The following is a 12177-nucleotide window of genomic DNA, read 5'->3' as shown; positions in this document are numbered from 1 at the left end:
CAAATCAGGAATCTTTGGCATTTAATGCAAATATTTAACAAACTAATGTTCGATTTAACATTACGATTTTGTTATAGATTACCTCGGTAAGTACAGAACTAATAATACAGAGTTATAATTTACTGAAATTTAAATAAGAACACTTACCTTATATACTAATCAACTAGCAGCTGATTTCACCATGCTTCATATAATATCCATCATTTGAGTAATAAGTTATAATAAAAAATTTGTCAATGCATTGGCTGCGTTCAGTGGACTCAATAGTTAAGTAAACACTCGCTGCTATTGATGTATTCTTCCAGATTTAAAATGCTGATTGGATAATCTAAAAGAATGTACCAATAACAGCGATGGCTCACTCAACTGTTGAGTCCGCTGAACGCAGCCATTACTTGCGTCTAATACGTTGTGAAATATTATAAATACTAATACAACATCACAATTTAAATAATGCCGACAGACCAACAAAACATTTTACATACAACAATTTAATCATATACCACACTTTTTCTGTGTACATTTCAGAAACTACAGAAGCATCAGAGCAACAACATCATATCACAGTCACACAACACACCACAATACACGAAACAAAACAACCAACAAATGAATCTGATACTGAAGTAATTGAAGAATATACCACAAAATTTAAAACCGACACTAAAGAAAATGAAATGGCAGCGATTAAAACCAAGAAAACTACAATTCGTAAAAAGAAACCAAAAACTAAATCAGAAGAAAAAGTTGTAGTAATTGAAGAAGAAATAGAAGACATAAAACCACAAGTACCATCCATACCAAAAAAACAATTTATGCATATCGAAGAAGTAACAGGACAAATAGAAATAGAAGAAATAGTACCAACAAAAATTGAAGAAGTAGAAGAAACAACTCAAAATCAAGAAGAAATAAAAACGGTAGTAAAACAAAACAATGGAGATATAACAGTTATAGAAGAAAAACAATTATTAATAAGTACACCTATAGATAAACGAAAAGAAAAAATCGTTTCTCCTGTACCACATTCTAAATTCGTCAAACCCTTTGAACAGGAGGAAATAAGGAAACAAGTGACAGTGACTGAAGAGGTAATCGAAGGAAAGAAACCGAAAAAGATAATTAAAAAGAAAATCATTAAACGTAAAGGAAAGAAACAGCAGGTAACAGAAGAAACAACAATAGAAGAAAAAGGACAAATACCTGTAACAACAATTATAGAAGGTCCAGTAGAAGAAGTCATTCAAGAATCTGTTCTTTCATTATTATCTTCTGAATTCACAGAACCCCTTGAAAAGGAAGAGGTAAAAGAGGAAGTAACAGTAACTGAAATAATGGAGGAGAAGAAACCCCAGAAAATAATTAAAAAGAAAGTTATCAAACGTAAAGGACAGAGACAGCAAATGATCGAAGAAATAACTGTAGAAGAAGAAGGACGATTACCTGTAACTACAGTTATAGAGGGACCAATGGAGGAAATCATCGAAGAGATTATTCTTCCTATATCACATGTGGAATTCATCAAACCCGTTGAAGAAACAAGGGAGCAAATAACAGTGACTGAAGAAGTAATCGAAGGAATAAAACCGAAAAAGACCACTAAAAACAAAATAATTAAACGCGGAAGACAGAAAGAGCAGGTGACGGAAGAGACAACGCTAAAGGAAAAGAAACTACCTATTACTACAGATACGGAAGGTCCAGTAGAAGAAATCGTCGAAGAAACCGTACTTCCTGTACCACAACTCAAATTCGCCTTTGAAGAGGAAATGAGGAAGCAAGTAACAATAACTGAGGAAATAATCAAGGAAGAAAAATCAAAAAAGACTTCTAAAAATGAAATTATTAAAGGGCAGGAACAACAGGTAACAGAAGAGATAATAATAGATTCAAAGAAACAACTACCTGTAACAACAATTATTGAAGGTCCACAAGAGATTACTGAAGAAACTGTATTCCTTTTGCCACAGACTGAATATGCAAAGCTCCTTGAAGAGGAGGAAATAAGAGAGACGGAGCAAGTTATAGTGATTGAAGAATTAATTGAAGGGAAAAAACCAAAAAAAATCACTAAAAAGAAAGTTATTAAACGTAAAGGACAGAAACAACAAGTGACAGAAGAGACAACAATAGAGGAAAAGGGACAACTACCTGTAACAACAATTACGGAAGGTACGGTAAAAGAATTCGTCGCAGAAATCATACTTCCTCCACTACAACCTGAATTCGCTAAGCCTCTTGAAGAGGAGGAAAACAAGGAGCACGCAACTGTAACTAAAGAAGTAATCGAAGAAAAGAAACCGAAAAGAATCACTAAACACAAAATAATTAAACATAAAGGACAAAAGAAACAGGAGACGGAAGAAACAACTATAGAAGAACAGAGACAACTACCTATAACAATAGTTACGGAAGGTACAGTAGAAGAAATTGTACTTTCTCCCCCTCAACTTGAATTCGCCAAACCCCTTGAAGAAGAGGAAATACGGAAGCAAGTGATTGAAGAAGCAATCGAAGGAAAGAAGCTAAAAAAAATCACTAAAAAGAAAATTATTAAACACAAAGGACAAAAGCAACAGATGACAGAAGAAACAACTATACAGGAACAGGAACAACTACCTGTAACAGTCGTGGAAAGTCCGGTAGACGAAATCATTGAAGAAACTATACTTTCTCTACCACAATCCGAATTTGCTAAGCGCAATGAAGAGGAAGAAATAAGGAAGCAAGTAACAATAACTAAGGAAATAATTGAGGGTAAAAAACCGAAAAAGATAACTATGAAGAAAATTATTAAACGTAAAGGACAAAAACAGCAAGTGACAGAAGAGACAATCATAGAGGAAAAGGGTCAACTACCTGTAACAACAGTTATGGAAAGTCCAGTACAAGAATTTGTTGAAGAAACTATACTTCCTCTATCACAATCCGAATTCAATAAGCCCTTTGAAGAAGAAGACATAAAGGAGCAAGTAACAGTAACTGAGGAAATAATTGAGGATGAAAAACCGCAAAAGATAACTACGAAGGAAATTATTAAACGTAAAGGACAGAAACAGCAAATGACAGAAGAGATAACAATAGAGGAAAAGGGTCAACTACCTGTAACAACAATTATAGAAAGTCCAGTAGAAGAAGTTGTTGAAGAAACTGTATTTCCTCTGTTACAACTCAAATTCGATAAGCCCTTTGAAGAAGAAGACATAAGGGAGCGAGTAACTGAGGAAATAATTGAGGGTGAAAAACCGAGAAAGATAACTACGAAGAAAATTATTGAGCGTAAAGGACAGAAACAGCAAGTGACACAAGAAACAACTGTAGAGGAACAAGGACAGTTACCCGTAACAATAATTACAGAAGGTCCATTAGAAGAAATCGTTGAGAAAACTAAATATTCTATGCCACAATTCAAATTCGCTAAGTCCTTTGAAGAAGAAGACATAAGGGAGCAAGTAACAATAACTGAGGAAATAATTGAGGGTGAAAAACCGAAAAAGATTACTACAAAGAAAATTATTAAACAGAAAGGACAGAAACAGCAAGTGACACAAGAAACAACTGTAGAGGAACAAGGACAATTACTTATAACAATAGTTACAGAAGGTCCATTAGAAGAAATCGTTGAAGAAACTGTTCTTCCACTATCTCATCCCGAATTTGTAAAACCTTGTGAAAAAGAGGATGTAAAGGAGGAAACAAAAGCAACTGAAATAGTCGTTGGAAAGAAAAAACCGAAAAAAATCACTAAAAAGCAAATTATTAAACATAAAGGACAGGAACAACAAGTGACTGAAGAAGTAACTGTGGAAGAAAATGGTAAGTTGCCCGTAACATCAATTACGGTTAGCCCAATCGAAGAAATTGTTGAAGAAACTTTATTACCTTTACATCCTGATTTCGTCAAAATTGAAGAAGAAAATATAAAAACAGATACATTAATTGAAAAGCTAATAAAAGAAGAAAAATCAAAGAAGGTTAAAAAGAAAATTACTAAACAAGGAAGTACCAAAGGAATAATTATAAGTAATGAGGACAAAGAGAAACAAGAGGCAAAAGTTACAAATCTTCACGCAGACATTACACCTGAAATACACATTAAATACGATGAAATGATAAAATCTAAAATCAGTAAAAAGACTTTGGAAGGTAAGTTTGGTTTTTACTTTTAGCGTTTACTAATTCTTATGTCCTACTAAAACATACATCTCTCCTCTGCAATTCATTTTATATACACAATGAACATAGATCTCATTAAAATTGAAAGAAAGGAAAGATAAAACAACTATCGATTATTCTCTGATAATACTAATATTATACATGATATTAATATTATTAAATCACTTATTAAAACACAATTATTAAAACACAATTATCAGTTAAGAAAATTTTTAGTAATCTTTTTTTTAATCTGATTTCTTATCTTTGTTTTTTAGGTACCAGAGAAGAAGGGCTGTATCAGGTAAGCTAGAAAGAATACAAAAACGTGCTCTATTTAGTATATTATAATATATTTCATATTCTCACCATATTTTTACAGGAAGAAGAATCAATTTACGAAATACCTGAAGAAATTATAGAAGTTGTAACAAAAGAAATAGAGTTTCAAAAAGCTCAACTCCTTATACATAAAGAAGAATCGGTAGAAATTATAAAAATAGATCTCAAGGAAGCACCAATAGAAAAAGAGAAAATATTTATCACAGAAGAGAACAAGAGTATTGAAAAACCGATACAGAAAGACATTAAGACAAAAAAAGTACCAAAGAAAAAGGATGAACGTGTTAAGGTAATCGAGGAAATAAAATCAGAGGAAATGGTTGAAATGCCATCCAAAAAAATAATTAAGAAAAAGGAACATATAATAGATACTGTTGACGTTCTTGAGCAAGCCGTAGAAGAAATCCGAACGGAAATGCCAAAGAAAGAAAAGGCTAAAACTATCGTGGAAGACAGAAAAGAAACTATTACAGTTACAGAAATAGATACACAACAATCAATTGTTAAAGTACCTGAGGAGAAAATTGATCAGAAACCAATTGAAGATACTCAAATAATTGCTAAAGAACAAATAGTCGAACTTATCGAAACACCGATAGAAAAGAAAATAAAGAGAAAAAAGGGAAAATCTCATGAAGATAATGTGCTACAAGAAATTGTTGAAGAAATTGTTTTAGATAAACCAGAGATGGAACAAGCTCAAACTGTATTCACTCCTAGAGAGAGTATCGAAGTTGTGCAAATCTTAACTGAATCCTCCGTTACTAAATTCACAGAAGTTGAAGCTATACCAAGAGAAGCTGCGGTATATGAAATTAAAAAAGAAGAAAGCCCATTAAAGACAATTTTACGGGAAGAAACAAACACGATTCCTGTGCAGGTACAAATTACTATCGAAGTTACTAAAGAAATATTGGACAAAAAACCAAAAGAAGAAGAAATAAAATTGACTATTATAACAAAAGAAGGAATCCAAGTTACTGAGGCAATTCCGGACACTTCTACTGAGGATCTTCTTGAAATGATAAAACCAGTGAAAGAAATGATACTGCCAGTGAAAGAAGAGGGACCACAAGTTGATATAAAAGAAGTTACTGTAAAGAAAGCACCGAAAAGAGTTAAACCAATGCATGCAAGTAAACAAGTTAAAGAAGAAATTGTTGAAGATATTACATTAGAAAACCCAACACAAGAAAAAGCGGAAGAAATAATAATTGCAAATAAGGAAATAGAAACTACGGAAATTATTTCTAAAATTACAACCAATGAAATTGATAAAAATAAAACACAAAAAGAGCAAATTACGCTAGAAAAGATAGATGATAGTGTAAAATCAGCTATAGAAGTGAAGGAAGACCGACCAGAGGAAGCAGTAGAGGACATAAAAATGAAAAAGCCTAAGAAGGAAAAGGCTAAAAAGGATGTACTTTTACAAGAAAGTGTTGAAATTTCAGAAGTAACAACAGAAATAGTACCTGAAGAATTCATTATGGAAAAAGCGTTTGCCGAAGAGGAAGCAGAACCAAGTGTTACACCAATAGAAATTATTGAAATTACCAAAGTTGATCTAGCTGTAGCAGATGGTGAAGTAACAAAAAAGAAAAAAGCAAAACCTAGGAAGACTGACATTAAAGAAGAAAAAGAGAAAGAATTAGTTCCTATCGAAAAAGAAGAGGTCATTCCAGAAAAAAAACAGGAAGAAGAAATAGTAGAAAAAGTAATATCTAGCCAACCTAAATTAGAACAAATAAAAATAGAGAAAGGTGCACTAGAAACTACAGGAGAAGTAACAGAAATAATTCCCGAAGTTAAAATGGAAGATTCTTTAAAGGAGAAAAAACCCGAGGATGAATTGAAGCAAGTAAAAACAATACACACCGAAAAAATAAAGGAATTTGAAAAACCAAAAGAAGAAATTACGTCTACTGCAGAAGAAAAACCAATGGAGCTTAAACCCATCGAGAAAATAAAAGAAAAGAAAGTTATAAAGAAAAAGAAGAAAAAAATCATTAAGAAAGATGATATAGAGGAATGGATAGAACCTGAGTATGAAAAACCTGTATTAGAGCCAATGCCTGAAAAAATTCAATGGGAGCCAATAAAAAAGAAAAAAGAAAAGAAAATATTGCCTGAATCTGTGCAAAAATTAGTTCCACAGAAAATTGAAAGAAAAGAAATCAAACCTTCAAAATTAAAATATATTGAACCAATGCAAGAAACAGTCCAATTTGGCACAATTAAATTGAAAAAAGTGCCAATTGTTAAGAAAAGAGAAATAATTGAACCAACATTTCCTAAAATCATGTTACGAAGTAGAATTACATTTATTGATGACTATCCGGCACAATTACAAATACCAAAGGTTATGTATATAGAAGAAAATCCAATACAAGCTGGTATTTTATCTAGAAATACAGAAGAAGCATTACAAATTATAAAGAAGAAATACAAAAAACCTAAAGTCTTCGAGAAAGATTTGATTGAATTAGAAAAATTAGATAAAAAGTTTGAAGAACTAAAAAAAGTTCCTTTAGAACAAACAGAAGATAAATCTATTTATGAACGTACACCCAAGAAGTCGCAGAAAACGTTCGAAGAACCACAAAAGTTCATTATTGGAAAAGGTGAAATAAAACAAGAAGATAAAATTATACCGGAAGAGATCAAACTAAAGAAAATACCGATAAAGAAACCAGATCAAGTAACAGAAAATAAAGAAACACCTAAAATAAAAGAATCCATAGATGATACACCACTGGAAAAAGAACAACAATCTAAAGAAACATTCACATCTGATGAATTCAAACCAATAAAATTTGATAAGCCAAAAATTGAAAAATATATATCTGAAGAATTCGAAATAACCAAGAAACCAGAAACTGAACCTGATTCGAAGTCATATAAACCATTTAAGAGAAAAAAACCTGAACAAGATAAGGAGCAAATTCCTTTAATAAAGGGTATACCAAAGCCACAGGAACCTGAAGAAGAACCCCAGATCAATTTTCGAATACCAACTTCAGAAAAACCAGAAGATGAACCTGAAACAATAACTTTAAAAGGCTGGACAAAAAATAAACCCGAAGAAGAAAGCATAGAAGAACAGCCAACTAAGGAAAAAGACATTATACCAACAACGCCCAAAGACATTATTGATGACGTTACAGTAAAACAGAAGAAAAAACAGAAAAAGATCAAAGAGAAAGAAATAAAATCACAGGACAGTAGTGAAGATACTATGTTAAAAAATATTCCTGAAGAAAAGCAAAAGATACCAACAGAAGAATTAATTATAAAAAGAAAGAAGTCAGAACCGAAAGAAAAGCAAAGTGAATTAGATATTTCTCAAGAAGTGTTACTAAAAACACCAAAGCAGTTTGTTGAAGACAAAATAGAAGCTGAAGTATCAATTACAAAACCGATTACCAAGGAGAAGAAAGAAGATGCCAAAGAAATCACTGAAGAAATTACAGTAAAGAAAAAACCAAAGAAAAAATCCATAACCGATGATCTTGCTGCTGAAATAACTGTAAAAGAACCCGGTGCAAAAGAAGAACAAATGCCGGAAGAAATCTTTGAAAAAATAGTACTAAAGAAACCAAAAGAAGAATCTGTCAAGGAAGAAGTCGCTAATGAAGTAACGATTGAAAAATTAATTACTGAAAAAAGAAAAGAAGAAATTGAGGAAGTTAGATTTAAAAAGAAACTAAAGGAAAAGCCCGTTACACAGGAATCTGCTGCAGAAATAATTGTAAAGAAACCCGTTCCAAAGGAGGAAGAGCAAGTACCGGAAGAAATCTCTGAAAAAGTAGTGCTAAAGGAATCAAAACAAGAAATTTCCAAAGAAGAAATCGCATATGAAATGACGATTAAGAAACCAGTTGACGAAGAAAGAAAAGAAGATGTAAAAGAAATCACCCAAGAAGTTACGTTGAAAAAGAAACCAAAGAAAAAGCCCGTTACAGAGGAACCTGCTGCTGAAATAACTGTAAAGAAACCCGTTTCAAAAGAGGAAGAGCAAATACCGGAAGAAATCTCTGAAAAAGTGGTACTAAAGAAACCAAAACAAGAAATTCTCAAGGTAGAAATCTCAGATAAAGTGACGATTAAGAAATCAGTTGTCGAAGAAAGACAAGAAGATGTAAAAGAAATCACCCAAGAAGTTACGTTGAAAAAGAAACCAAAGAAAAAACCCGTTACAGAGGAATCTGCTGCAGAAATAACTGTACAGAAACCCGTTCCAAAGGAGGAAGTGCAAGTGCCGGAAGAAATCTCTGAAAAAGTAGTGCTAAAGGAATCAAAACAAGAAATTCCCAAAGAAGAAATCGCAGATGAAATGACGATTAAGAAACCGGTTGTCGAAGAAAGAAAAGAAGATGTGAAAGAAATCACCGAAGAAGTTACGTTGAAAAAGAAATCAAAGAAAAAGCCCGTTACAGAGGAACATGCTGCTGAGATAACTGTAAAGAAGCACGTTTCAAAAGAGGTAGAGCAAATGCCAGAAGAAATTTCTGAAAAAGTTGTACTAAAGAAACCAAAACCAGAAATTCTCAAGGAAGAAATCGCAGATGAAATGACAATTAAGAAACCGGTTGTCGAAGAAAGAAAAGAAGATATGAAAGAAATCACCGAAGAAGTTACTTTGAAAAAGAAATCAAAGAAAAAGCCCGTTACAGAGGAACCTGCTGCAGAAATAAATGTAAAGAAACCCGTTCCAAAAGAGGAAGAGCAAATACCAGAAGAAATGTCTGAAAAAGTGGTACTAAAGAAACCAAAACAAGAAATTCTCAAGGAAGAAACCACAGATGAAGTGACAATTAAGAAACCGGTTGTCGAAGAAAGAAAAGAAGATGTGAAAGAAATCACCGAAGAAGTTACGTTGAAAAAGAAACCAAAGAAAAAGCCCATTACAGAGGAACTTGCTGCTGAAATAACTGTAAAGAAACCCGTTCCAAAGGAGGAAGAGCAAGTGCCGGAAGAAATCTCTGAAAAAGTAGTACTAAAGAAACCAAAACAAGAAATTCTCAAGGAAGAAATCGCAGATGAAGTGACAATTAAGAAACCGGTTGTCGAAGAAAGAATAGAAGATGTGAAAGAAATTACCGAAGAAGTTACGTTGAAAAAGAAACCAAAGAAAAAGCCCGTTACAGAGGAACTTGCTGCTGAAATAACTATAAAGAAACCCGTTCCAAAGGAGGAAGAGCAAGTGCCGGAAGAAATCTCTGAAAAAGTGGTACTAAAGAAACCAAAACAAGAAATTCTCAAGGAAGAAATCGCAGATGAAATGACGATTAAGAAACCGGTTGTCGAAGAAAGAAAAGAAGATGTAAAAGAAATCACCGAAGAAGTTACGTTAAAAAAGAAACCAAAGAAAAAACCCGTTACAAAGGAACCTGCTGCTGAAATAACTGTAAAGAAACCCGTTCCAAAAGAGGAAGAGCAAATACCGGAAGAAATCTCTGAAAAAGTGGTACTAAAGAAACCAAAACAAGAAATTCTCAAGGAAGAAATCACAGATGAAGTGACGATTAAAATACCAGTTGTCGAAGAAAGAAAAGAAGATGTAAAAGAAATCATCGAAGAAGTTACGTTGAAAAAGAAACCAAAGAAAAAGGCCGTTACAGAGGAACTTGCTGCTGAGGTAACTGTAAAGAAGCTCGTTTCAAAAGAGGTAGAGCAAATGCCGGAAGAAATTTCTGAAAAAGTTGTACTAAAGAAGCCAAAACAAGAAATTCTCAAGGAAGAAATCGTAGATGAAGTGACGATTAAGAAACTGGTTGGCGAAGAAAGAAAAGAAGATGTAAAAGAAGTCACCGAAGAAATTACGTTGAAAAAGAAATCTAAGAAAAAGCCCGTTACAGAGGAACCTGCTGCTGAAATAACTGTAAAGAAACCCGTTTCCAAAGAGAAAGAGCAAATGCCGGAAGAAATCTTTGAAAAAGTAATATTTAAAAAACCAAAAGAAAAATCTCTCAAAGAAGAAGTCGCCGACGAAGTGATAATTAAAAAACCAATTGTCGAAGAAAAAAAAGAAGATGTAGTTGAAGAAATTACTTTAAAACCTAAGTCAAGAAAGAAGATGTTCGAAACGGAAGAAATGTCGGAAGTAACCATTGTGAAATCTGTAAAAGATAAGAAAGTAGAAGAAGAAATTGCAGAAACATCTGCAGATATATTATTAAGGGAAAAAGAACCAGTACCAGAAATTAAAGATGTAATTACAGAGGAATTAACTATTCGGAAAATCGAGATTGTAGAACAACCTGAAGAAGTAATTGAAGAATTTACTTTGAAACGTAAACCACCGAAAAAAGCTCCGAAACCAATTGAAGAAATTTATGAAGATGTTACTTTACATAAATTACGACCAAAGAAAAAGTCTAGGCCGGATATCAGAGAAGTTACTAATGTTGAGAATGTAACATTTAGACCACGTTCTACAAAAAGAAAAGAAGATGTAGAACAAGAATTTAAAATCTCGTTAAATACATACGAAGAAGAAGATATTTCTATGTCTGGTAAAGTGCGTCTAAAACCAAAAAGACGTCCGCTTACATATTCTGAAGAGACTGGAGAGGAAACAATCAAAATCATTCAAGAAATCGAAAATTTTGGTCCGATTATCGAAGAGGTCATCAATGAATCGGAAGAAGAAGGGAAAGAAGAATATAGCATCGAAGAACTTGATATCGACGAAATGAATATACCGCTAAGACGAAAGAAAAAGAAACAAAAAGCTCCATATACTGTAGAAGAAATTGAAGATGATGTTAAATTGCAGTTGAATCGTGATAGAAAATACTCATACGAGGAAGCCGATACCGAATCTTTGGCGCTGAAGTTGAAAAGCAAGAAACGTATTTCCACATTCGAAGAAGGTTTGCAGATGGCACACATTCATGCTTTATTAGCACATCTACAATTAAATTAATAGAATATGCTTTCACTTATAATAATATAATTAATGTACTTTAATAATTATTTTAACCCTTGTGAGAATGAGTATATATGCTTTATTCTCGTGCTTCGCTTTTCCTTTCCTTCGCCTAATTGCTGTATTTTCTTTAAAAAATTTTTTTTGCCCATTATCCTCAAGTTTTTCGTATGGAAAGCTGCGTATGAAAAGCATATCGGTATTTACATATTTTAATTATATCTTTTAATACAATAACTAAAGATTTATTTATATAATTAATATAAAAAGATCCCATATTCAGATCGAAATAGTATAGACTCATGAGCAAACAGATTCTCTGCTTATATAAAAGCTGAATCCACCTAAAAAACTCTTCGCTATGTTATGATTGTACTATAATTATAAGTTTCGTTCATTTTATTTTGATATTTATTATTAATATATATATATATATATATATTGCAGAAGAAGCTTCTCTCAGTATTACTAAAGAAGAGGAAATATCCGAAGAAGGTTCGCTTTAATGATTCTATTTACGTTAATGTAAAATATAATATTTTTTGTTATATTCTATTTTAAATAACTTGTTAATGCCTTTCAGTCGAGAAACTTGAATATGTTGTTCGGGAAGGTGATACAATGTTTTCAATTTGTTCTTATATTGCTGAAACAGAAGAAGCTATTAATTTAGTAGAAGGGGAAAAAATTTATATTATTGGTAAGATCTGTACTCTTCATAAATTTTCTCACACACACACACACAC

The 12177-nt window shown here is 32.5% G+C and overlaps 1 protein-coding gene across 25 annotated transcripts in view; it reads left to right on the top strand.

The window, feature by feature from the left end:
* The window catches only part of sls (sallimus), a 94513-nt gene that overhangs the window by 62183 nt on the left and 20153 nt on the right, over positions 1-12177 (top strand). For 12 of the 25 annotated variants that reach the window (XM_018504777.1, XM_018504775.1, XM_018504774.1 and 9 more), the window contains 6 exons: positions 529-4146; positions 4434-4459; positions 4538-8186; positions 8661-11375; positions 11879-11926; positions 12015-12131. In XM_018504777.1, coding sequence (XP_018360279.1) covers positions 529-4146; positions 4434-4459; positions 4538-8186; positions 8661-11375; positions 11879-11926; positions 12015-12131 — 10173 coding nt within the window. Of the gene's footprint in view, positions 1-528; positions 4147-4433; positions 4460-4537; positions 8187-8660; positions 11376-11878; positions 11927-12014; positions 12132-12177 lie in introns of those variants that run through there. The other 13 variants (XM_018504767.1, XM_018504766.1, XM_018504763.1 and 10 more) reach the window with 10 other exon arrangements.

The sequence above is a fragment of the Trachymyrmex cornetzi genome, unplaced genomic scaffold (assembly GCF_001594075.2).
Source record: "Trachymyrmex cornetzi isolate Tcor2-1 unplaced genomic scaffold, Tcor1.1 scaffold182, whole genome shotgun sequence".
Lineage (NCBI taxonomy): Eukaryota > Metazoa > Arthropoda > Insecta > Hymenoptera > Formicidae > Trachymyrmex > Trachymyrmex cornetzi.
The sequence above is the reverse complement of the archived record's forward strand: the minus strand, read 5'-3'. Positions and strand labels throughout refer to the sequence as shown.